Source organism: Bos indicus, chromosome 12, assembly GCF_029378745.1.
Source record: "Bos indicus isolate NIAB-ARS_2022 breed Sahiwal x Tharparkar chromosome 12, NIAB-ARS_B.indTharparkar_mat_pri_1.0, whole genome shotgun sequence".
Taxonomy (NCBI): Eukaryota; Metazoa; Chordata; class Mammalia; order Artiodactyla; family Bovidae; genus Bos; species Bos indicus.
Window position 1 is genome coordinate 79,332,923 of NC_091771.1, and position 27,494 is coordinate 79,360,416.

The 27,494-nt window shown below is 43.5% G+C and overlaps 1 protein-coding gene across 12 annotated transcripts in view; it reads left to right on the forward strand.

The window, feature by feature from the left end:
• The window catches only part of CLYBL (citramalyl-CoA lyase), a 239,856-nt gene that overhangs the window by 23,056 nt on the left and 189,306 nt on the right, over window positions 1-27,494 (forward strand). For 11 of the 12 annotated variants that reach the window (XM_070800438.1, XM_070800443.1, XM_070800441.1 and 8 more), the window contains exon 2: window positions 30-58. The exons of the other annotated variant lie outside the window; for it this stretch is intronic. In XM_070800438.1, the coding sequence (XP_070656539.1) occupies window positions 30-58 (29 nt within the window). The remainder of the gene's footprint in view (window positions 1-29; window positions 59-27,494) is intronic. 12 annotated transcript variants of the gene reach the window in all.

Sequence of the window (27,494 nt, forward strand, 5' to 3'; positions counted from 1 at the left end):
AGGAAAGTATTCTTTTTGCTGTTTTACAGGTGAAGAACGTGAGATGCAGAGAAGTAAGGTGAGTTATCCAGATTTATGGACCTACTAAAGAATAGAGTAGGAGCCACATGCCTCTTTCTGCAGCCTGCTTCAGTTCAGTTCAGTCGCTCAGTCATGTCCGACTGTTTGTGACCTATGGACTGTAGCCCACCAGGCTCCTCTGTCCATGGGATTCTCCAGGCAAGAATACTGGAGTGGGTTGCCATTCCCTTCTCCAGGGGATCTTCCCGACAAGGTTTAAAGGAGAACATTTGTGGTTAAGTTTCTTAACATGTATAGCATGCCTTGGATCTGGTTTTCTTGGCTAGTGCATAGGTAAAATGGTAGTTCTGCTGGCAACTAGGAAAAATGCATGGTTCTGGATTCTCTCCATGTCCTCACCCACTTCATTATGTCACAGTGGCAATATGGAGTGTTAAACCTCTAGATATGCAGAAATCATTATGCTTTAATCGTCCATTGTTTCATAAATATTGATAACTATATCAATAAATACTTGGCCAAATCCAGTTCTAGAACATAAGTATTTAGAATCATTCTTAAAGAAGTGCCCCAGTGCTTTCGCAGTTGTTTAAATGCATTTATGTCAAAAATAACAAATGAAAGCCCAAAAGGGAAGAAGAAAGCATAACACCTATCCTTTTAGCTTATTCAAGGTGACTATATTTTTAGAATCACAAATTGGTTCTCACAAACCACATGTGACTTGAGTACGTTTATAGAAATGGCTAATTGGACAAAATACTTGAAAATGAAATTATCTGGGAAAATTCCAGGTGTGTGATTGGTGTATGCTTAGTTGAAAATTTATTTTTTCTGTGTACTATAGTGTTTAATTAGAACAGTGTGATTTTAATCTAGCTTTTGATACTATAAAAGTAAAGTTCGAATTGGTTCATTTATTTTTGGTGTTCTTTTAATCATGAAAATAATGCTTAAAGCACCTATTAAGCCAATTATTTTTTCAAAGGCAATTTAGTAAACTGAACAATTGTGTGGTAAACTTATTTAGTATTTTGTTTGTCTCATTATGGGTTTTAAAAATCGCTTAGCTTAGAGCTGAATACATTTCAGTGTTGTTTTTTATGTAAATTGTCATCTTTAATGTTTCACTAGTTTCACCGTGTTAGGCTCAAGGTATTTTTGGTTGTATCAAATATCCTTATATATTTTATTTAAATCCATATCTACTTGCTTTAAATAGCTTGAATTACAGCTGACTAGTGAAAAATATTTTAAGCATAAAAATGTGTTTTTCCCCACCATGTTCTTTTCAGTTGTTGATAGAGGTGAAAAACATTTAGTAGGTTTCCTCCATTTCCACCCTTGATTAAGCTGTGCTTCCGAAGAAATATTCGTAGGAGACATGCTGCAGTGTGTCAGAAACACTGCTGTATTACAGATGCAACATCATCTAAAAGGAAAAATTGAGTGTGGGTTTGAAGTTGACAAGTGATGAAAGTAGCCCTGAAGTTGTCAATTAGGGAGTGAAGGCCTGGAACCGATAACTTAATGGGCAGTGCCCCCTGCTATTTTGTCTTTGGGACTGTGGGATCGTTACTGCTCTGGAAATAGGCACACACGTACCCAGACGTAGACATACACACATGTATGTATAGGAATGTATGGTGGGAGGTGCAGATTCAAACTAGTCATGCTGATGTGTCTCCTAAAGACGTGTCCCTTCTGAGAGGACTTAACAAAAAGAACAAGTGCCTAGCTTTACTTTGTTTCACGTTTATCACCTTTCTAACATAGGATTTTCATTGGTTGGCTTTATAAACCATGTTGCCAAACAACAAATGCATCGTTTTTTTGTGTGGAGTTTTCTCTGAAAATTCTTGCCTTCAATCCTGCTGAGAGTCTTTTCTTAGATCACCAATGTAAGCCTGCAGTCATACACTGTTTGCAGTTGGTATAACCCCAGTTGCCATAGTATGCTTTGTGCTGATTTTAAAATAAGGGTAGAGGGAGGAGATATATGGCTTCCCCGATAGCTCAGTTGGTAAAGAAGCCAGCTGCAATGCAGGAGACCTCGGTTCCATTCCTGGGTCAGGAAGATCCTCTGGAGAAGGGATAGGCTACCCACTCCAGTATTTTTGGGCTTCCCTTGTGGCTCAGCTGGTGAAGAATCCACCTGTTATGCTGGAGACCTGTGTTCGATTCCTGGGTTGGGAAGATCCCCTGGAGAAGGGAAAGGCTACCCACTCCAGTATTCTGGCTCGGAGAATTCCATGGACTGTATAGTCAATGGGGTCGCAAAGAGTCCGACATGACTGAGTGCTTTGACTTTCATAGCTGATTCATGTTGTTGTACAGCAAAAACCACCGCAACATTGTGAAGCAGTCATCCTCCAACTAAAAAAATTTTTAATGTGGGTAGTTAGTCATTTATAAGCTGTAGGTTACAATGAGTTGTTAGTGGATGGTTAGGAACCCAAATGAACCAAAGCTAGTTAGATTGTGTTACTGACACCATGAGCTTCCCAGGTGGCGCTAGTGGTGAGGAACCCACCTGCCAAATGCAGGAGACACAGCGACTCAGTTCATCCCTGGGTCGGGAAGACCCCCTGCAGGAGGGAGTGGCTGCCCACTCCAGTGTTCTTGCCTGGAGAATCCCCTGGACAGAGGAGCCTGGCGGGTTGCAGTCCACAGGGTCGTAAAGAGCTGGACACGACTGAGCGACTGAGCACACACACAGGAACCTCTCACTCTAACCCTTCGGTACCGAAGCTTTGGCGACTGTGTGCGTCTTGTAAATGTGGCCCTGATCACTGGGAATACCCCGTTATTTTCAGCCTCAGCCAGGTGTGCGAGGGCTGGCAGTGGTCATGGCATTGGTTGGGGCTGGGGTGGGTAGGGGGTCGTTGCTTGAATCCATCACTAGGCTAAGAGGCAAAGTACTGCCTCCTTTCTTTTCCACTGAGCTCAAGTGCTCACTGGGCCTTCGTGAGGACTTTGACCCGGGACTCTTGGGGCTCCTCTTGGGTACTTATGTGACCCTGGAGTCACCAGGGTCATTCCTTCATCCAGAATTTTTGGGCTTTTTTCTAGAGAGGAAAGTGGTAGGTCTGTACCAAAAGGGCTAGAAGGCTCGGGATCCCACTCGTCTCTCTGCCTTCTGAGGCAGCTCCTCGTGGGTGGCGCCGACTGGTTCCGCTGTGAGCCGCTGTGTGTGGTGCTGTGCTAACAACAGCCCAATCCTTGATTAAGTGGTAGCTCAGTGTTCTGCGTAACCAGGTTTCTTTTAAAGTTTACAGATCTTCCATCTTTTCATCAGTGTGACTGGCAGTCTCTGTCCTTGTTACTTAGTATCTATAATTATCTATATCCTCAGCTTTTCTGCTAACACCTAATATCTTCAACAAGGTAGACAAAGAGGAGGAGAGAATTGAACAGGTGGGAGCCTGAACCAAGGGATGCATGAATTTCTGACACATTTGCAGGAAATTGTCTCATTTTAATCCTGTTATTCATAGTCACATTAAAAGTTAACCATACGATATAACAAGTTGCAGAAATACACCTCAGCACCCACCACTCTTTGAACCTTTGCTCCTCCATTTGGGCCATTCGGGGCAGTGGTGATTTAGACTGTCGGGGTCCCAACCCATCTGAGTGCTCAGTCGCTCAGTCATGTCTGACTCTTGGCGACCCATGGACTATAGCTCACCAGGCTCCTCTGTCCATGTGATTTCCCAGGCAGGAATACTGGAGTGAGTTGCCGTTTCCTCTTCAGAGGATCTTCCTGACCTAGGTTTTGAACCTGGGTCTCCTGCATTGGCAGGCGGATTCTTTACCACTGTGCCACCTGGGAAGCCCATAGTGAGCTGTAAATATATTGATTGGGTCATGATGAGCATTTGAAAAGATGAACCAGAATAATGTAGAAACTGTTCTAGTCAAAGTACATCACAGGTTAAGCTTTATTTTATAAAAACGTTTATTTCTTCTAATACATGGGGGATGTGTGTGTTTATGGGCTCTCCACTGGAAATGCTTTTTCTTGTGGGCTGCAGTAAAAAAAATTTTTTTTTTTTAAATGCTGCCTTAGGGGAATTTCTGATCCAGGGAGATGGCTTTGTTTAGGGGAGTGTGAGGCATCCATAGGCTACGAGGCATGTCCTGGGTGTCTTTGTTCCTGCAGCTGTGGAGTTCCCGAGTTTACACTCAGCATGCCCTTCCCATGAGCAAGCTGTTGCAGAGAGTGGCGGGTGTCGTTCAGCATTCTGGAACACTGTGGGGTCAAGTGGGCTTTTGTGAGCCCTCCTGAGTGCCTGGCCATCCTTTGTAATATCTTTACCATTGGGAAAAAGTCATTTTCAGTTTCAAACAAGCAACCTCTTGGTGAATTTCTTTTTAAAAAGGCTTCGATGAATCTTTTTGAGCATAGACATATCATACATTAAGCTCTGCTTGTATACACTTTCTGCTTTATTTAATAGTAAAATCTGTTTGTACCTTATGTGGTCTGTCACACTTCCCTTACCTCTTTAAGTCTTACTTCTGATGAAGAGTGAAGTGTTACAGGAGCCTAGGAGGGGTCTGGGGTGAATAGCGTTGCTGATGGTCAGCTGAGGAGGGAGGCTGGCAAGTCCCAAGGTCAGAATATCTGTGTGTCTGCGCCCTCAAGAAGTCTTGGTAGAAGGGCATCTTCTGGCACATGAAGGATTTACAATCCACTTCATCAGGTTCTTTTTACTACTGAAGCCAAGGTGGCTTTATGAAGTCTCAGTATAAGGCGCTGTTTACAAAGGTGCGTTCACAGGGGATCTGCCCGCTCTTCTTTCCATAGCATTTGTTGAGCACCCTCTCCGTGGGAGGCCCTCTGCTAGGCCTTGCACTCCAGTGGTTAGCGAGGCAGGCACAAGCCTGCTTTTGGGCCATCGCACACTCTGGCCTCTTGTCCCCTGGGCTTGTGGGGGCCTGAAGACTACTCTGGCCTCACCTAGGTGGACCCAGGTGTCCAGTGTGTGACAGGCTTATAAGAGAGAAGGGATTTCCTTTTGGGGAAATGCTGTGGATACTTTAAAGGGCTAAAGCCTTAGATTCTGGGGGCCCCAGCTCAACAAAACAGTAGTTGGAGCACAGGCTTGTCCATTGACCATGGTCAGAGAGGACATTGTGCATCACATCAAGATTTATTGCTCTCGTCTCTGGTCTCTTTATTGCTCTCTCCTCTTAGGAAAGCCTTCCTCCCCACCGCTTCTATGCCTCCCACTTCCATAGAATGTAAATGTTTGTGAAATCTATCCACGCTACACCACCACCACCACCATCACCACCACCACCAACCCCCCCGCCCCCCGCCTCGTCAAGCACAACTCCATACGAGGGAGAACTTATTTCACTGCCCATTTTTCCTGAGGTTTATAAAAACAAAATGTGTGAAGGGAATGTATGCTGAGTCTCTTGGGACTAATTAAACAAACAGATTCAAAGAAAGAAAGCAGAGAAAATTTAGGATAGCTCAGATTAAAAAATGTAATTTTCGGGAAAACAGCCGTCAGTTTTTCCACTTGAGTGTTTTTCCAAAGGGCAGAGGGCAAGAAGCATCTTACGTCCTCTCAAAGCTGAGACACATTTCAACATGGAGATATTAGAAGCAAATTTGGTGCCCAAGACAGGTGCCAGATTTTAATTACAGTTGGCATTTCTGAGCATGCTTTTGGCAGAGGTGGCCATCTTGTTGGAAAAGCCATCGATTTTGACACTAGCAGTATGGGTGCCCTGTTGAAAACGATTGAAAATAATTTCCCTCCTATTTTCATCATGTTGATTGTAAGTGAAAACTTCAGTGGTTAATATTTAAAACAAGATATTCTCTGTTCAGAGAAAATAGTTGTTCATGGGAATTGTCTTGGTGACTTGGTGTGTTAGCTCTGGGGGTAATAATTTCTATCTTACATCCTTTGAAAAACCCTAGTTAAAACAATAAAAATGGGATGTTTCATTATAAGAAATGAAGTTGGCATGCACCAGGTTTTCCATTAAGTTCCAGGTCACAGACAAATAAAGAAAGTATGTTAGGGGGAAAAAATCCTTTTTAAAAATAATTAGGAAGCTGTCTGTTTTGTTCACCAGATGGAAAATCCGCAGTTGTGGGTGGTCCATGTTGGAGAGGGCATCTCACAATTGGCAGGACCGTGCCTTTAACTTTTCAAGTCCTAGGACAAAAACCTGAATGCCGTTGACTGTTCAGAAGACTCCAAATACATGTTAGCCCCTCTAGGCTCTGCTTCCTGAATTTGACCAGAGTGTGTCGGTGAGATGATTGTGGAACGCCAAAATGAGGGGCCCACTGCTCTGTGAGCCCTGGGACAGCGTTCTGTCAGTGTAGTTCTCTGTGACTCCTCTCACTGTCAGTGCATTATGGTGATAATCTGATTAGTGGGGCTGCCTGTGTGACTGTTTAGAAGCGCCTTTTTATTACATTAATGTATTCCAGAGCAGATAGGATGGCCAAGTGTGCCTAAGGCTTAAGAAATTAGCCTTGGGTAGTTACTTATTGAGGAAGGATATTGTACTGTCGTCAGTGTTTCAAGGCTTTTATAAACTTGCTTTGATATTCTGACAAAATTAATTCCGCAAAAAGATAGGCTTTTCTTACGGCTTTCTTGGATTGATAGTAGAAAGTTAGCCATCTTGCTTCACAAGGAGTTTTCTAAAAACTAGTCATTTTTTTTCTAAAAACTAGTCATGCATCAAAGTCCAATTTTTTTCCAGCTCAGTCATAAGTATGATGTGGCTTTACATCAGACTTTGCAATGAATGTTTTATGTTTGAACATAAGGATGTATATATGTTTATAGTAATATTCATTCATAAATGTAACCCTTCTCAAATTAAAGAAAAAACCTGTTAATGATTACAGGAGAGTTAAATTAATAAAATCATTTCAGATGCCTAAATGCGTAAACTTTCAAATCAAGTGGAAAAAAAAAGGCCTGGAACGTAAATCATTTTTCTCGGACAGCACATGTTTGGCTTTGAACAGACTATCATATTCTGCCTGTGTGTAGTAAAAATGGCAATGATTTATTAGTTCCATATCCCCCCAGCACAGATGCTGCACAGTCTGTCCCTTTTCTGGGCACTAAACAGTGGGTTTTAAAAAACATAATTTCACTCAAGTTTCCGCTTGCGTTCTGTGTTGTGCTATTAATAGCAACCCTTTGTTGTTCATGCCAGCTCACTTCTAGCATAAGACAATGATGTGCAGGAACTGGTTTTAGCCAAAATACTTCTAATTGGCACCCATTTTTCATGATAGTCCAAATGCAGTTCTGTGGAGAATGTAAACACTCTTAAAAATTGTGTCAAAAAAGCTAAACAAATGTAACAATTAAGTAGATTTCAATGAGATGTACCTTTACGATGTCATCCTTTCTTTGGCAAATCTTATGTGTTATTAAAGGAGATAAGGGGTGGGGGAGATTTTGAAACCGTGATGAAGGATTTATGTGTTAAATGTTCTCAAATCTTCATGAAAAATGTTTGAAGAGGGGAGGTAACAGAGAACAGAGTGTTGGTGCACTTTTACCATTTCTGTCTGCCTGGGAGTCAGAACCTGTACCCCTAAGTTCCTACTTAGGGGTGAGCTTGAATCTTGGTTTGGCCACAGGTAAAGGTGCCCTTCTGAGGAGTAAGGTAAGTGGGGAGGCGCTGTCCTGGCCATTCCACCCCTCAAGGCCTTGGCTCTGAAGCCACGTTTCCTTGCTTTGTGGCTGATGCCTTTGGAATGACCCTTGACTGCAGCCAGCCCCTCTGATTTTCCATATCTCGGCCAGGGCTTCTGCCGTCTCTTCCTCGCCGCTGTCGTGGCCCCTTGCTGTTGCCTCTGGCTGGCCCCTCCTCCCTCCTGTCCATCTTCCAAAAGGAGCTTTCTGAGTTCAGAGCTCATTGCTCTACTCTCCACAAGTTCCAGTAGCTCCCAACACTGAAGCCTGAAGACCTTACGTGGCCACACTGTGTCCTTTACACCCTGACTCCAAATCTCCTTTCCAGAATTACCTCCTTCCCACCCCTGTACCAGATCCTCTAGTCACGTTAAAATTCTTACTGCAACGAGGCAGCCCCATTTCTGCCGTGCTCAGACTGTTTCTTCTGCCTGCAGGGCCCTTCTCCCCATTTTCCACCTGGTGAAATCCTGCAGAGCAAATATCACCTTGCTCCTGCGAAGTCTTACTGATCCCCCATGCCCACCCTGGCTGGCTCACGCCCTTCCCCTGCACCCCTGTGGCTTTGCTCGCTTGTGACTGTGTTCTGAGCACCCTCTCCTGTCCCCCATATCAAATTAAACCTCCGGAGGGAGAGAGAGTCCTTTACCTGCTTTCAAAAGGCAGTGGTCTTGGTGCTGAGTACATGGCAAGACCTGAAAAAATACTTTTTGAATGAAATGAAATTCTGGGTTTTGACTTTCTATCAGGTAAGATTCTTGGTTAAAAACTTACGGTTACCAAGGCGGAAATGAGGGAGGAATAAAGTGGAAGATTGGGATTGACATGTACACACTACTATATATAAAATAGATAATAAGAGCCTACTGTGTGGCCCAGGGAACTCGACTCAATACTCTGTATTGACCTATATGAGAAAAGAATCCAAAAAAGTGGATCTATGTATATGTGTAATGGTTCACTTTGTGGTACAGCAGAAATGACCCAGCCCTGTAAACCAACTATACTCCAGTAAAATTTAGTTGAAAAAAAAAAAAGATTCTTGGACCTCCCTGGTGGCCCCGTGGTTAAGACCCCGTGCTTCCACTGTAGAGGGCATGAGTACAACCCCTGATCGGGGAACTGAGATCCCGCATGCCTTGAGGAAGGTGTGGCCGGAAAAGAAAAAAAAGAGTTATTGGTTAAGCAACAGATTGAATCTGGCTCTCAGGAGAAACGGGGACTTATCGGAAGAGTATGGGGACACTCAAAAAATCGGGGAAGGCGGCTTAGTCATCTTGGCGTCAGCACCATGCCTCCCATCTTTCCCAGCTCAGCCACCAGGGTGGATGCGCTGCCAGCACAAGAGGCAGGGTCCAGGATGGGAGTGTCTGACCGGTCTAACCGTGTCCACCACTTGGCTCTGAGAGAGCCAGGCACCTTGATGATGATTCTAGCAGACGAAGTTATGGGGCTTCCCTGGTAGTAGCTCAGATGGTAAAGAATCTGCCTGCAACGCAGGAGACCTGGGTTTGATCCCTGGGTTGGGAAAATCTGAAGGAGAAGGGAATGGCAACCCACTCCAGTATTCTTGCCTGGAGGATCCCATGGACAGAGGAGCCTGGCAGGCTACAGTCCATGGGGCCACAGAGAGTCAGACACGACTGAGCGACTAACACTTAAGCTGTGAGCAGGATGAGGCAGATTCTCAAGAGGTGGAGTGGATCTGGGGCAGTCAGTAACCACTAAGTGTTCACATGGAACTCACTTCCACTTCTAGCATTTGAGCACCCAGACTGGCCATTCTGTGTGACTTTCTAGGGAGTCTGAGCAAGCCTTTCTTCTCCCCAGAGGGAAGTTCTTTTGAAATGCATCATACCCTGGGAGGGGTTGCTAACGCAGCCCCTGCCAGCCAGCATCACTTTGGCAAAAATAGAAACTGGGGGTGCAGGGTGGAGGAAGCAGGGTGGGCAAGGTGCATGGGAGATTGCTCAACGGGGTCACGTCCTCTCTCCCTCTGTGTGGAGACAATGGGGTTCTTGGTTGGGCCCTGCAGGCGAAGATGCCCGTGAAGTTTATTTCTCCTTGTAAAGCTATCAGTTGAAACAATGGCTACCTCTCAACCAAGTGGGAAGGACTGAGGCGGCCACCTGGCATGGCTGAGGGAAAGGTGGGAGTAGCTGCAGTCACGAGCTGAGGGAGACACAACCTAAAAGATGACGAGCGGGTGGTGCAGAGTAACATTTCCAGGATAAGTGGGCTTTGAACGCACATGGAAGAAGGCGGATAACCCTGGGAGGTGGAATTCTGTGAGCACAGTCACGGAGGCGTGAGGGTGTGCCTTGTGCTGGGAGAAGATTAGGAGATGAGATCAGAAAGTCATGTTTGGGTCAAGTTTGGGGAGCTTAGACCGCTAGGCTAACGATTTTATCTATCGATCTTAAAAGATTGAAGGCAAGAGGGTGACAGAGGGTGAGATGGTTAGACAGCATCACCGATTCAATGGACGTGAATTTGAGCAAACTCCGGGAGATGGTGAAGGACAGGGGAGTCTGGCAGGCTGCAGTCTATGGGTTGCAGAGAGTTGGACACGACTTAGCAGCAACAACAATCTATCATCTATCTATCTATGGTCAGAGCACACGGGATCTTAGTTCCCCAATCAGGGATTGAACCTGTGCCTCGTTCAGTGGAAGCACAGAGTCTTAACCGTTGGACACCCAGGGAAGTCCCTAGGCTAAGGATTTCAGACGTTGCTTTGTAGGCAACTAGGAGCACCTGCAGGTGTTTCCGAATGCAAGCGTCATGATACGTGCTGTTCTTAAAAGAGCGGGATTCGGTATCAGGACACTGAGGAGTCCCTCTCTTGAGGCTGATAATCTAGGGACAAAAATAGATGAAAAGTAAAATCATCTATGAGGGGGAGCACCTAGAAAGCTTGGAATCTTGACTTTAGGTCACTCACTGGTAACTCCTTTGCACTCCTTTGCACATGTCTGTGTCTCATTTACTCATCCAAGGGTAATGGTGTTCATTTGCCAATATTATAACCAATTAAAATGACCTGCCTCTTGAGAAACCTGTATGCAGGTCAGGAAGCAACAGCTAGAACTGTACATGGAACAACAGACTGGTTCCAAATAGGAAAAAGAGTACGTCAAGGCTGTATATTGTCACCCTGCTTATTTAACTTATATGCAGAGTACATCATGAGAAACACTGGACTGGAAGAAACACAAGCTGGAATCAAGATTGCTAGGAGAAATATCAATAACCTCAGATATGCAGATGACACCACCCTTATGGCAGAAAGTGAAGAGGAACTCAAAAGCCACTTGATGAAAGTGAAAGAGGAGAGTGAAAAAGTTGGCTTAAAGCTCAACATTCAGAAAACGAAGATCATAGCATCCTGTCCCATCACTTCATGGGAAATAGATGGGGAAACAGTGGAAACAGTGTCAGACTTTATTTTTTTGGGCTCCAAGATCACTGCAGATGGTGACTGCAGCCATGAAATTAAGAGACGCTTACTCCTTGGAAGGAAAGTTATGTCCAACCTAGATAGCATATTGAAAAGCAGAGACGTTACTTTGCCAACAAAGGTCCGTCTAGTCAAGGCTATGGTTTTTCCAGTGGTCATGTATGGATGTGAGAGTTGGACTGTGAAGAAAGCTGAGTGCTGAAGAATTGATGCTTTTGAACTGTGGTATTGGAGAAGACTCTTGGAGAGTCCCTTGGACTGCAAGGAGATCCAACCAGTCCATCCTAAAGGAGATCAGTCCTGGGTGTTCTTTGGAAGGACTGATGCTGAAGATGAAACTCCAGTACTTTGGCCACCTTATGCGAAGAGCTGACTCATTGGAAAAGACTCTGATGCTGGGAGGGATTGGGGGTAGGAGGAGAGGGGGATGACAGAGGATGAGATGACTGGATGGCATCACCGCCTCGATGGACATGAGTCTGAGTGAACTCCGGGAGTTGGTGATGGACAGGGAGGCCTGGCGTGCTGCGGTTCATGGGGTCGCAAAGAGTCGGACACGACTGACTGACTGAACTGAACTGAAATGATAATGTTTCATTTTGAAGTATCTTCTCAATCACCTACATCTATTTGAAAATTCAAAAATACCACACATGAAGCTGCTAGGATTATTTTCTCCTTTCCTTGGCTTTCCATTTGTTTTCTAGTTTTGTGTTGGTTTTGGGCATGCTGCACACTGGTGATCTTAGTTCCCTGACCAGGGATTGAACCAGCACCCTACTGAAGTAGAGGTGCAGTCTTCACCATTGAACCACCAGGGAAATCCCTCCTGGCTAGTTTTTGTTAACCTCGTTTACTTTGGAATCCCACAATGATCTAGTGTCCAAGGGGATCAACAGAATAGCTTTGGTTTACTTGTCCCTTCTGCTCATAATTAGATTGAGTCAAGTGATTACATGCCAGACACAATGGGCTCAGTGCCCATTTCATTCAGATGCATCCAGTAACTATAGAGTTTTAGTCAGGATATAGGCTTGGGTGTTGTGATTAAAAAAGGCCACAAAAAAGGGTGCCTTTATCAAAGATATTTTCTCTGTCACTTAAACTATCAAAGATATTTTCTCTGTCACTTAAAGTAGGTGGAGGAGGACTCACACAGAGGCTCAGTGAGGACCCAGGTTCCTTTTATCCCGTGGCTCTTGTATCCTCAGCACATGGCACACGTCTTACCCAAGACGGCTGCTCAGACCCGGCTCATCACACTGGAAATGGGAGGACACACTCCTTCCTTTTAGGGGGCTCCATGTTTCTGCTCACTCTGGCCAGACCCCATCAACCAGAACATCGTCCCAGAATATATCCAGACACAGGAGGGAGTGGGAAATGTCATCGTCAGCTGGGCATCGATAGATGGTCCATCTTAGTGTGCTGACAGTGTCAGCAGTAGCGTTGGCACCCCAGACCAGAGGGGTAACTGAAGGGTGGGGCAGGCCTGGGGAGTGAGGCGTGGAACTTGGGCACGCACACCGGCGTGTCCACACACATGCAGGACTGAGCCAGGGGCGTGAAGAGGAAGGGCTGGCTGGGCTGTGCACCCTCACTCTCAACCCTGCGTGTGGCAGGGTGGGCCGGGCCAACCCACGTCTTCTGGCCCAGAGTCTTCTCCACCCGTTTACATTATGCTGCTTCCGCGTCACCGCAGTCTTGCTTATTAGCAAGGCCTTCAAAGCAGTCACAGAGCAGTGGGTACAAGTGCGTGGAGCACAGAGACTCCAGCCTCAAAGCCGGGGGTGAACCACACTGAGACAAGTCATAGCTTTTTTTTTTTAAAAAGAAACTTTTATTTTGGATTGGGGTAGAGCCGATTAACAATGTGGTAGTTTCAAGTGAACATCAAAGGGACTCAGCAGTACATATACATGTGTCCACTCTCCCCCAAACTCCCCTCTCATCTAGGCTGCCACATAATATTCAGTAGAGTTCCACGTGCTATACAGTAGGTTCTGAGACGAGTTACAGCTTTTTTTTTTTCTCAAAAACTACTTATCTGTTTATTTGGCTGTGTCGAGTCTTGGTTGTGGCATACAGGATCTCCATTGCATCATGTGGGATCTTTTGTTACGGCACACGGACTCTGGTTGTGGCTCTGGGGCTCCAGGGTGTGAGGGCTCAGTCAGCAGTTGTGGTGCGTGGGCTTAGTTGTTTGACGGCAGGTGGGATGTTAGTTCCCCCACCAGGGATCGAACCTGCAACCCGCTCCACTGCAAGGAGGATGTTTAACCTCTGGACCTCTAGGGAAGTCCCAAGTCACAGCTTTTAAACTAAATAGTTTGCCCCCCCGCCTTTTTTTTTTGGTCTGTGCCACACGGCTTATGGGATTTTAGTTCTCTGACCAGGGATTGATTTAAACAGTTTTTTTTTTTTTTGGTCCGTCCCACACAGCTTATGGGATCTTTGTTCCCATAAGAACTAAGGGGTTGAACCTGCGCAGTGGAAGTGCGGCATCCTAGCTTTGAACCACCAGGGAATGCCCAGAAATTAAGTAGTGTTTTAACAAAAGGAAAATGTCTCGGGTCCTCACTGTCAATGTTCAACAGGCAAAACTGAAATGCAGGAAGCTGGTCTTATTAACAACAATGAGAAATAAAAGTGCTGACATGAATCCTACAGGATTAAACCCCATGGCTAATATCTCCAGCCTCACACTGCCACATATGTGCCAGACTTGTACTCGGTGCTTTACCTATTACACTTTTATGCCTTGGAACAGTCCTGTAAGCTTGATGCTGTCACCAGCCCCGATTTATAGATTGGGGAACATGTTCATTGAGGTTAAGAAACTTCAGAACCTTAATGTGTTCTTAAGCATTCAGCTGTGCTCAGCTGGCCTGCTACGCATGGGCAGGGGGAACATGGACAGTGCTTTGGGTCCTTTCAGTATAGCACCCAAGGGGACTTTCCCAGGACAAGAACCCGCCTGCCAACGCAGGAGATGCAAGAGTCACGGATTCAGTCCCTGGGTTGAGAAGATCCCCTGGAGGAGGCAATGGCAACCCACTCAAGTATTGTTGCCTGGAGAATCCCATGGACATGGACAGAGGAGTCTGGTGGGCTAAACGGTCCATAGGGTAACAAAGAGGCGGACATGACTGAACACACACACGCGCACACGTGCACACACACAGGCACACACTCATGGTGATGCACACCACTGTCATCCCTTGGTGATCCCCTCCCTCCTTTCTGTCAGTCCTGAATGTGCCCTGAGTCCCACTCCTAGGGCGGCTCTGAGCTTCATGAACTCATCATCTCATTTAAGTCTGATGCAAGACAGGTGTCGTGATCCCTCTTTCATACTGGATGGACACGAGACCCAGAGAGTTGTGTCTTGCTGGGATCACACACCAATGCTTGGCAGAACCAGACACCTTCACAGACTCACTCCAAAGCCCATTCTTTCTGTGTATTGGCTGATCTGTCTCGAGAACCCTCCTCCTTGCCGGGCCTAAGTAGATCTTAAATGTTCTTACCACACATACACAAATAGTAATTACGTGAAGTGATAGGTTAACTAACCTTATCATGGTGATCATTCTGCCATATATATGTAAATCAAATCATTGCACTGTACACTTTAAACATACACAGTATTATATGTCAATTATATCTCAGTAAAGGTGGGAAGAGGGTATGGCAAGTGTGCAGTATTGCATCTTGTTTCTGGGTTTCCCAGGTGGCACAGTGGTCAAGAATCTGCCTGCCATTGCAGGAGACACAACAGATGAGTGTTCAATCCTTAAATCAGGAAGATCCCCTGGAGTAGGAAATGGCAACCCCTCTAGTATTCTTGCCGGGATAATCCCATGGACAGAGGAATCTGGTGGGCTACAGTCCGGGGGTGGGGGGTCACAAAGAGCTGGACACAACTGAGCAAACACACACACACGCTGTCAGGACAGCTGTGCTCTTTAGGGGCGTGACTCACAGAATGAAGCCAGAACAGCGCCCTCCAGCAACTGGGCCAGGAGAGTGGGCTCTGGGCCTCTCCTCACTCGTGTCGGTCCTGCTGGAGGGTTAATATCAGCACTGTTGTTTCTCATTATTCGTAAGACAAGCTTCCTCATTTCAGATTTGCCCAGTGGTTCTCAGAGCAGGAGGGGATGATGAAGGTAGTTCTTATCTCCTGGGTCAGCTGGTGGTGGGCTGGTGGAGCATCTTCACCATTCTGAGTCACTTGAGCTGGGAAGTGAGAGCTGAAATAGGGACTTTTAAGCTGTAACTGACTACCTCACTTTCTCTACCTCTCAGGAAGCAATGGAGGAGTATTGTTGTCCAGTCATAAAGCTGTTCCCCACACCCCCCTCCAAGAGAGACTGATGGACTGAAACCAGAGAGTGTGCGTGTGTAGACAGCGGGGCTGTTTACTTAGTCTGGCCCTTCAGAGCTTCTCAGGTGGCACTCGGGGTAAAGAACCTGCCTGCTGATGCTGGGGACATAAGAGACATGGATTCGATCCCTGGGTGGGGAAGATTTCCCTAGAGAAGGGCATGGCAACACACTCAACAATTCTGGAAATTGTTGCCTGGATAATTCCACGGACAGAAGAACCTGGTGGGCTCTAGTCCATTGAGTCACAAAGAGGCGAACATGACTGAAGCAACTTAGCGCGTCAGGTGCAGCCGCAACAATTGCTTAGTGTCGAAACAGCCTCTTTAAGGTTTCTCACGTGGCTCCCCCTCCTCCTTGGAGTGGGGACACCTGTGACTACATAGTTTGCTTCTGGCAGACCCAACCCAACCTTTGGGATCGTCCTTTTTAAACTTGTTTTGTTCAGAAACTTTTGGGGTTTTGTTGTTGTTGTTTATATTAGGGCAGAAAAGCTACAGTTGTTGGTCAGTGGGGTTGGGAGTGCTGGAATGAGCCACAGTGGAGCAAGGAAATAAGGGGTAGGGAGCCATAGGATGGAGCGTTTGTAGGTGTAGGTAGACCAGGGTGCAGTTCTGGGCTGACCACTAGATGGCACTCACACATTGGCATTAGGACTGGTCCATGCCATGTTTCCACTTTGGGCTTTTGTAAAATCTCTCTAGGGACTAGCCCAAGCTTTGTATCTGCCATCTCCACCCAACCATCCACCCATTCACCCCTCTAGCCTCTCTTGGTCTTCTACAGATAGGTAGATGCGCCTGTCGGTCTTTCTAAAAACCTGCCAAAAATATGTTGAAAGCCTCCCGCATTTTTAGCCACAGTGCTGTATTTTTACTGTTCTCTTAAGCACATATTTACATGGCAGTAAATCCATTTTTAGAGCAGTTAACAGAGGGAAACTCGTTTCTCCTCAGTCATCCTGAGGGTCTGTTCAATAAAAAGAATGGAAATTGAGGGGGAAAGAGTTATTTTAAAAAAGATAATAGGAACAAGAAATGTTTAAAATATTTCCATTAAAAATTACATGTGACTTATAATGAAATTTTAAAAGTTACTTAATTTTATGAAATTATTTTTTATTGCTGGAGAATTTTCCATAAGCCGAGATTCAAATGTAAACTATCTGGGGATAGTGGGGTTGACAGAATATCAACAATATCACAGTTGATATTGTTATCTTTATCAAAGTGCATGTTGCAAAACCCAATCTTAAAAAATTCTGTAATCTGTTCTGATATTTAAAGAAATAAGAAAATTAATGTTTAACCTATCAACTAAAACGGATTCTGCCCCTGCCTGGCTCAGTTCTGTTTCAGCTGCGTGGACGTCTTGGGGAGCGTTCGGAGCGTCCATGCAGACGTGCTACCTCCGCGCGCTTCTTGGCTGAGATAACAGGGCTCTGGGCCCCACTGTTACGGTTCACCTCTGCACTGCAGAAGGGCGACAGGGGGGCATTCTGGTCTGCAGCCACTGCAGAAAAATAAAAGCATGCTCCAAAGGGGAAAGGATCTTGTATTTCTGCGTTTGAACCTTTGATCTGCATTCACATCTGAAGGGAAGGCTAGGCCTTTTGGTGGAGACACATGGCTTTGCATCTGTGAAAACACAGCTGTATATAGCAAAACAAAACTAGTGGAAAATACAATGGTTTTGCTGTGTCAGGCTAGCCGCTAATGCTCAGATTCTATACAAATATTGTTTTTTGATAGTTCTTTCCAAAATCCGTCTTGACTTTATAATTGTTCAGGAATGTTTTATTCTTTTAAATTCACATTTTGAGCCTTTTTGAAATGAAGGCACGTGGGTCTCATTCCCTTAGATTTGCTTTTAAAAAGCCAGTAAAAGACTTGTAGTTAAATTGTAGGAACTGTTATCTAAATCTTGACTTAATTGCGGGAGGGTGGTGGGATAGAAAAAAATTAAACCCTTCAAAAAAGGTAAAGTTCTAACTCCATCCTTGATCCTGAAAATCTTTTTTTTTTTTTTAAGATAATATTGCATGAGCTTTGTGCTGCAAGTTACAGCTGAAAGGCCTCTTAAGCGCTCTTGAAACTCAACTGCTTTGTTTTGAGCAATTAAGATTTGTTATGGAGTGCTTTAAGCAGCTCTGCTTTCCTTCATCTTTAAATAGTAGTCTTCAGCTAGTTTCTTTATCAGCGTTTCCCAGTAACTAAGCCAAATTTGTTTCATTAGGAGGCACTTGCCTTGAGCCTCCATGTTTCCTCTCAGCCCCAGACGCGGAGCCCAAGCCTGTGCGCCCGCCTTATCCTGCCCCATACGGTTGGTTTCCTACTATTGAATTGGCAATCTTTTTCCGTCCCTCCCCTTTCCGTTGAAGCTCTGGCCCCCCGTCGGCCCTGCCACAGGAGTGGGGTGCAGAGGGGTGGAGGACAAAAGAGGAGGATGAGAGTTGGCTGCGCCAGCAGAAGGCCGCTGCCTGCCCCTGCCCTGCAGAAGTGTCCCTTCCATTTTTCTGAAAGGGGCCCGGCTTCTTGGGCTGTCACCCTCCCCACCCTGTCTTAACACCAACAGCTTCATCAACAAGCGGCTCAGGAGATGAAAGGTGGTCTTCTTTAAGCGAGATCATTTTTTTGTCAAAAATAATAACAACCTCTGGTGTTAATCACACCGGTGGCAAGAGTAAGAGCGAACATCCTTCCACGCAAGCCCCGGGAAAGTTTTCCCTTTGAAGTGCTGGTTCCCGCCTCACCCTTCCAGGAGGGAAGAGGGGAAAAGAAAACAAGGGTGAAGATCTGAAGCCACTGAGGAATGCTGAATTGATGTCTTCCCTCGGCATCCCGGCCCCTCTCGCGGTCCTCCCCTCCTTTCAACTCCCTGCCCTTTGAAACCGCGGGCCCGGGGTGGCCGGGTCTCCCACCCAGGCCCTCTTGTAGCTGCAGGCTTCCCCCTCCGACTGGCAGCGGGGCGGTGGCCGCGCAGAGAAGCGGGCAGAGCGGGAAGAAGCCGGCCGAAGGGGTGGGAGCACCCGGCAGAGCCTGCTTAGGCTTATGGCGGGAGGCTTTGCCGTTCTGAGCAAAGAAAAAACAAACAAACCCAAAGCCCCCAAACGAACAAAAAAAGCCCTCCCCCAGCCCCAGACCCTCCTTCACAGCTGCATTTTACTCCCGGGACTGTGGGTGTCACTAGAGCCTCTTTTTTTGCGACTGGAGAGGCTCTCCTACAGGACTTGCCAAGCCTATTAAATTTTCAGGCAGAACAGATCAAGCCTGCCTTTGATGCTGCTGTTTCCTCATTTAGTATTCAAAGGTAAAGAATCCTACCTTCTCACTCGTTACATAATTAAAAGAGGGTTTTTTTTTTTTTCCTAGTGGCAAAGAACTTGTCATGTGTAGTATTTTTTGAAGTAAAAGGTCTAACTTTTTATATAACATCTGTTCTTACGCTCTTTCCTAAATGTAACCAATATTTACTTGTTTTTGTTGGTCCTGAGTTGCATACCGTACACCCTGCGTTTTAATTTTCGACAGATGGAGTTATAAACAGTATTTTCCCCCTCCAGCTCATTCCTCTAAGTTTAAATTTCTGTATTTCTGTTCTAACCAACCAAGAGTGCAATTAAAACTAAAACTCTAGAACCGACAAATAGCCCTAACTGCTCTCTTACTCTCGATTTTACTTTACGCTTGCACATTCTAAAGTTCACGTGAGTGGACTTTCACGTTTCCATCTGCGGTGTCTAATAGCAAACTGTGGCCCTCAACACCACTTCAGGGCCTTTTGTGCTCTTCGCTGCATTTCAGAAGTGCCTTCGGTTTCTCTGCATATGCAAAAAGCCCAGCCGAATTTTTTGACACCACACGCACACACCCGCCCACCCCGGCCCCAACTCTCTGTTTGTTGGTGGCATCTTGTCGTCCATTGTTTGGTTGTTGGTGTTGGCAAAAGTCATTCATTTAATGGTGCCAGAGATATTATGCCTTATTCTTTATTGGAACAAAACCCGAAAATATCCCCAAGTATTTTAAAAATGAATGCCTGCCATTGGAACTGTTATAAATTAGCATAGTTGTATTTTCCCATCCTAAGGTAGATAATATTTTAAAGGTACCAGGTAGTAATAGTCACCACAAGCCGATTAAAATGGCTAGGATTCTATCAAAAACCTATTAGTGGCATAAATAATTGATATCTGGAAGTCAAGCAGCTTTTCTGTGCGTATACCACTGGGCAGGCAGCGCCGTCCAGTACTTCCACGAGGCAGAGGAAGGTTCCTGGGAGTTATGTTGCCTGGGTTTTAAAAGCTTGATAAGGCCACACACAAACTGATTAAAAAAAACAAAAAACAAAAAATTCTGCCTGGGAGCGGAATAGTGACATTATTTTCAGGTGTTTGAGCTTCTTAGAGAAAAGGAACAAGTAACAAGACTTCTCAGGAGCCAGGTGTGAACGGAATAAATTGAGGCAGTGTCCTGACCCATCCAGCTTTTTGTAAATGATGTGATTAAAAGGGACATCTGAGAACAAATTTATGAAGTTGTTATGGCAACTGAAAGACTTGGGTGGAAATATGTGTGTCTGAAACATGAAAGATTGCAGGAAGCTGGAGGAAGAAGCGGGCGTTTTATGTGGGCAAGGCGGTTGAACAGTGGCAGCCAAATGTGATCCCTCCGCCGGTCATCATTCGGGACTGCGGCCTTGATTTCCACTTTTCAGAACGTGTGGTGACCGATGCTTTCCCAGAGTGTGCCACCCGAAGTCGCCACGCCTTGCACACAGCAGCCTCTGCACACGGGTCCCTTGACCTGTTGAGAGCACTCTCTCCTACGTACGAAAGTGCATTTGGAGTTGCCTCAGCATTTGCCCAGAAGTTTGCACGTCTGTGTTCTCGTATTGATGTCCTTGTTTTGTGAATTTTCTCTCCGTTTTCCTCCAGTGGCTTCCCCTACCCAAGCCCACAAACAGCAGTGCTTAAAGGAATCAAAATACTTAAATATTCCCGAGGGTTCTCTGCTCTCTTCCAAAAACTGTCTATCGCTTCTCCATAATGTGACACTGCCATAATTTCTCATGCTTTTTGATTTTTCTCTCCCATGCTGGCAAGAGTATGAAATAATGGTTATTTTAAATCACAGGCACGGATATTTAAAATTCTACATATTTGTACTACAGAGTATTGGAAAAATCAATACTTTGTCACATCCAGAATGCTTTAAATTTTTTTTTAACTTTACAATATTGGTTTTGCCATATATGAATTTTTTTCTGTCACTAGATTTCAGATATATACAGTGCCTAAAAATTGTTTTAAGAATCACATTATTTCCTGTATATTTGGTGCTGTTTTGCTTTGAATGAAAAGATAGTTAAATGTCAGTTATAATAATTTTAGTGGTTAGACTATTCTATAAGAAATATGCTATTTTAATTGAAAAAAGCTTGACCCTAAAAATAAATTTACACCAACAAATTCTAATGAAAATATTTTCTTCACATTTATTTTTGAATATAGATTACTGCTTATTTAGTCTCCTTGATTTTAAGCATAGTACTTTTCACTTTGAATAGTCTTAATTCCTAAAATTAAGATAAGTGAAGAAAAAGAGAAAAAATTAGTTTTTAGAGAATGTTATTTTCCTTAAGTCATGAATTGGAGCTTTTCACTCTTACTGAAATGACTCAACAGTTTTTTAGTTGAACATGAAATTACACAAAAATTGCTCTTATAAATACAATGAGGTGTTTTCCTAATTTTTTAAAGAGTGAGATCAAAACACTTTTCTATTGCAAAGTTAACTGCTGTTAATCTGAAAGACTAATTATTCATTTAAAATATTTAGTTAAACCTGTATTTTAAATCCCTTTTTGCCTAAGGACAAGGAAATGGTTGTGTTTTGATCTAACTTCCTTATTTGCAAAATCCCTAGATGGAAGATGATATCAAAATAAAAAAGAATGTTTTAAGAGTATTAAACCTAAGAATGCGGGTTCTTTACACACATTTTATAGAAATAAATTTCCTGTTTTCTTTCTTTAGTCTTTTCATCTCAAGGGTTTTTGGTTTTTCCTTTTTAAGAAAATATGATTTTGATACTTCCAAAGTAGATACTATTTTATTTCAGGTGGTTCATTTAATAGTTTGTTGATGTTTTCAAGGTCTCTAAACAAAGTCTGATGTGTTAACAGTCTTATTAACGATGTTAAAATAGAATTAACAGCTTGTGGATGCCTCCAGAGCACAATAGCCTGTCAACCTCGCCTGCCCCCTTATAAACTGTACCCCTGCTGTCTTCCCTTTGTTTCACGCCCAATCAGCAAACTAAACTTTTGTGGAGAGAGAAGGCAGTTCAAGTGTTCCTGCTACCGTTGAAGGGAGGAGCTAATGTGGAATTTACGGGGAGACCAATCAGTGCTGGAGGGAAGAATGACCCCAAACGGGGAAGAAGGACTTTGTTGACCTGCTTGGCTCCCTGACCTTTCCTTGCTATTTTGTCGCTTTAAAGAGGTTTGCTCTGGTTGTCGCGTACTTTACAATCCTTTTACCAAAGCCACAGAAGTTTTGGATGTTTGGGATTATTTAAAATACTTCTCTGCACAGGTTTAATTGTGTTGTGTGTGTGTGTGTGTGTTTAATAATTGGACTAGATGTTAGCATTCAACATCATTTTTAAAAGTCTGATCCAACTACTAACAGTTTTTCTTATAGGGGAATAGAGTTTCATCAATTATCTTGAGCCAAAGTACATTCTAAATCTCTTCCAGGGTCTCTATCCCATAGCTGCTTTCATCGAGAATCATTAGCTACTAATGTTAGGCCATTCATCCTATTTTGTTGAAATTATTCTTTGAAAAATAGATTTATACTTTCTAAGTGTTTAAAATGTTAGGCAATGATCATAATGAATAGAAAATAAAGATTTTTTTATTTTTAGGAGAAGGCTGATTTTTCATTCATATTGCTAATTTGACACATTGTCACATTTAAAAGTACAGATTTATGGGATAACCTGACAAATGGGTCATACCATTTATCTTTTGCCACCATCTGACTTGATAACCTATGAAGTGCAGCACATTTATAAAATATTTCCTAATCTCATGGCACACTTCACTGGTTTTGGTAAGGGATGAGATCTTATTGAGAAGTATTTTTTAGGTCACTCAACCACTTATTCGTTTACTGGTGTTGTTCTTTCTTGTAATGTGGGATTTTTCTGTTTACATTACTTTTAAACAGGCCACTGTTCAGTCGCTCAAAATACAGTGCTGAGATCTGAGACGGTCCATGTGGGTACAAAAAAAAAAGCATCTCAGGCTGGATTCAGGACACTGAGCATTTTCTTTAAACCACAGTTAAATAAAATCACTGATACACCTAGATATGGAGAGTGAGATACATTTAAATGACCTGTGGTTTCAAAATGATTATTTTGTCAAGGAATATGCTAGAAGAAAACAGGGCAGTACTAGCTTATCACTTCTCTTAGCTCACATTGTGCTACATAGGCGATCCCCAAGGGGAATATTTTCTTATACTTTATAAACCCTAGAAATGGCATCCTTCAATTGAACTGGAGCAAACAAGTTGTATGTCTGTGAAACTGGAGCAGGCAGGGCTTTGTTTGATACCAGCCACATGTGCTGGTATAAATATCAATAATAACATCTTCTGGTTGGCATCTTTGAATGCACACTGCCTCACTAAGGTCCTTTCACCTGGCCAAGGAAGAATGTCACTGTGGTAGTTCTCCCACAGCTGTAACTGCTGTAATTTTTACCCGAAGCACTTACTGTTGTCCAACCCTCCAGCCTATGGCCTCGTGTGTCCTAATACCCTGCAGCTGGGTAGCAGGACCAGCTCATGGCCAAGTATAGCTGAGCTCTTTTGGGGCATGCCCGCTGAGTGAGTGCCCCAGGCCCTGGAGTTGGGGATATGCCGAGGGATGTGGGCACCTCACAGTCATGGGGACCAGACGTCAGTACTCTGTGACCACCTGATTCAAGTATCCAGTGTGTATCTGCATGACTTGGGGATGCTGAGAAAGCCAAAGGGATTATCGACATACAAAGCTTGACACCTTTGTGCAGAAGCCAGCTGGCATCTCACGGGGACAACCTGAGCTGTTCCAGCATCAGGAAAGCTGGGTTTGGCTGGATCTGGCTGGCTCCTGCTATTCCAGGAGCGCGGCAGGCTTGGCCCCAACGGAGGGAGGGGGAAGAATACCCTGGGGCTGATACTGGGACCCATTTCTTTTGTTTCCGATGAGGCAGAGAGGAATAGAACTGCAAATATGATGACATTTTAATAATCAGGGCTTTTCTCCATAAAGACTTTGTACATAGCATTTATCCTCCAAAAAGTCTCTCCTCTTTTTGTGATTTTATAAACTTAAAGGAAAAGGAGAAAAGGTCTGTGGTCCTAGCACTTGCCTTCATCTAAATGAATAACTCTCGACCACTGATGATTAGCAACATAAATCCTGTTTGAGTTCTGGACTAGTACTCTCAGCCAGAAGTTTTCATATGCTTTTTAGAATTCTGAACTGGCCACAGCAGCTTTTAGGAAAGTAAAGGATACAAATAAAGTTTATAATAATTTGACTGTTCACTTCTGCATTTTAAAATATGTCAATTGTAAAAATTTTTTTCTCTGAATCTTTGGAATTCCCTGAATACTTTGAAGCCAGTTGTGAAATGCTGCTTTAGAAAGAGTTCATATAAATGTTCTTCTTTATTTAATCATAAGGGAGATTTAGAGAAAGGATGTTTTATTTTTCTGTAGTTTTGTTCGATAAGAATATGGAATTACTGTTATTATGATTACTAATGATACCTTACATTTGCACAGCACTTTAGAATTTTTACAAATATGATTGCACATAATTCTTGAAAGAGTTTGACAGGAAGATATTATTATCCTGTTTTATAGACGAGGAATCAATAAATGCACATACATGTAACATACCGTGTAGTTCCAGCATTATATTTCCAGAGGATTCTGTGCTTTAGGAAATACATTTGGTATGTAAAATGGCTAAAAACTACAAATCTAGGACTGAAGAATTTATTTTGGTTTCACATAGTAGCTACAAAAGATGACAAAAACAGGACTAAAATCATGTGATAATGTGCAGTGCCCCTTTGAATGCACAGCTATCTGAATTTTTGTTGGGTGATTGCTTTGTTTTCATGTGTTTTGCATCTATATCATAGCATGCTATGTTATAGCACAATACTAAAATATAAAAAATAGTAAAAGTATCCCTCATATTTTTAAAGATAAAAATTATAATCACAATATCATAGCAGAATAGTGTTTTCCCATTAAAGGATAGTCTGATTTGTAGTTGACTGTAATTTCTTTCTTATAAGGTCTCAAAACAGACAAAATATATATACTCTTAATATTTTCCCCTGCTTGTTAAAGACTAGGTATTCAGAGTATTTGTTTTGAGACGTTTATTGCTACTGTTCAGAAACAGAACTATGTTATTGGTCAGGAAAATCTGATTAGTGTTTCTAAGAACTATTATAGCACAGCAAGACAGGCAAGCAATCCGAAGTGCAAGGTTAAAAGCAATTTATTAAAACTAGGCAAAGACGTTACTTGTTAAAAAAAGAAATACATATTTCTTAGGAAAAATTAAAATTGTCTAAGTGATATTCTTGACTACTTTTTCGTTATAGTACTTTCAGATTATTTTCATTAAAAATATTTTCTTTGAGGGGAGCAGAGAAGGAAGAATTAAAATGAGAAAGAAGACCTCAAAATTTGCTATTCGGTAAGATCCTAAATCTTATTAATATAGTTTTCTGTGAAAAAAATTAAACTTTTTAAAAACTTCATATGTTAACCCTAAGAAAAGTCTCCACATATTGTCCCAAAGTTTAAAAAAAAAGATTGGGAAAATAATCATTTTATGGGAAAAAAAAAAACCAGGGCTGTTCTTAGAATCAAATTAAGCTTTATCTCTTATATTAATTGTGATAACCAAGCATGTAATTTGCTTCTAGAAGTTTAGAGGGGGAAAAAACTATTGATATTATATGTCTGGGGTTTTCTTTAAACAACTCTAACATCAAAATGGCCAAACCGTTGGACTGATTCATGTTAGATAAAACAGATGGGATTCCCAGATCATGCACCATTCAGCCGTTTGATGGAATTCGCGCCACCCTGACCAGCGAGCCCAGATGGTGCTTAAATCTGTCACTCTTTAACGACCCTACTGTTTTTTAAAAATATTTTTATATTTGAGCCCATTCAGTTAATCTGAGAGATTAATCATTTCCAAGATATGTCTGGGGAGGGATTTACTGCGGGCTTCATTTGGAGGAACTGAGGATGAGAAGAGAGAAGAGACCTCCGTATCCAGGGCTTCTGCTCCAAGGAACTCGGGACCGGAGGCCCGGGTGATGATGGGCTCCGGGGCGTTCTCTAGGCAGCGGTTGACAAAGCCACATGTAGAGTGATAGCAGTGGGGATTAAGGGAAGAAGGGATGGACATTTGAGAACGGTCTAGGGGGTGGAGATAAATAGATTGTCACCCAGAGAACTCTTGCACCGTCAAGCTGAGACCCCAGCCTGGGCCGAGTGTTGACTGTGACCACTCCAGAGTGGCTCTGAGCTGTCTGACCCTCAACGAATCCAAGGGGCAACGTGGTGCATCTAGGAGCAAACCCCAGAGATGGAGTCCAAAGTGACCAGCCACTCTTGAGATGGTTCTAGAAAGAACATGTTCTGCACCAGAACTTTTGCAAATCTCACAGGGTTTTTCTTCCTTCTTTCTTCAGTTATTATTTTGAATCAGTTAGTCTACTGAAATGCTTCAGTGATTCAGGGCATGAGATGCTGGCAGGCTCCTCCCTCCAAAATCTTTAACCTTGGATATGTTTGCAGAGTGGCTTGGAATTGCTTTCTATTCCTGCTGAGACAGGAAACAGAAAAATGAATGGATTTTCATTATGCAGACTCTTTTTTTTTTTTTTTTTGCATTTGAATCAGATGTAGCAGGTGTCAAAATACAGTACAGAATTCACACCATTAATGTGAAAATTTCCACTGTCCCCCAAAGCCACCAGACCCCAAAGTCACCTAGATTAACAAAATTTAAAATGAGCCGCTGACTTTAAGGATGTTCTTGGTGATCTTCAGGGCTATTCTGCGGTGGTTTTCCTGTTTGTCACACCATGCTGCCTATACTTGGAAGGTCTTGTTGGAAGGCCGTGCATCTCACCCTTGAGAGTGGCAGAGCGCGTGGGAGTGGCATCTCAATGTCCTGGGCCCCAACTGAGGGTCTGCATGCAGAAGACGTGTCAGAATTCTGCTTGGAGGGTTTCCAACCTAAGCTAAACGACCTTCATGTAGACCCCAAAACAAGCAGAGAAGCAAGTTGCGTTGGGAGGTTTTATTGGAAGCTTTTGGATTCAGGGTTTGTCAGAAATCATTGTCCTGCCAGAATATAATAGTGCTAACACTTGCAACTAACCCCCCACACACAATCAGTCTGTGAGTGTGAAGCTAGGTAAGTTTTGAACAGAGTGGAAGGAGGAACGTTGAGTACATAATCCATTGTTTTCATCTTAAATCAACTGTAATCTTGCCCCTGTCACTGTTTCTCCCCCCTCCTCTTCTGTCTCTCTCACACCCACAGTCAGATTATAGAAAGGATTGAAGTATAGTCCTGCTTAAAGGATATTGCTTTTTATAGATGGTACACTGCCGCTGGAAGTCTGGAGAGGCCGCCCTGTGTCTCATTCTACAATAGGTTTAGGATTCGACAGTGATCAGGAAGACACAGTTTTGTGTGTATGTGTGTTGGCCTCAATTCCTAGATGGTCTTTGGGTGTTTACAGAATAAAATTGAACATTTTAGTGAAACCAATTAATGCCCACATTCAAATTGTTTTCGTGAAGTCACATAATGTAT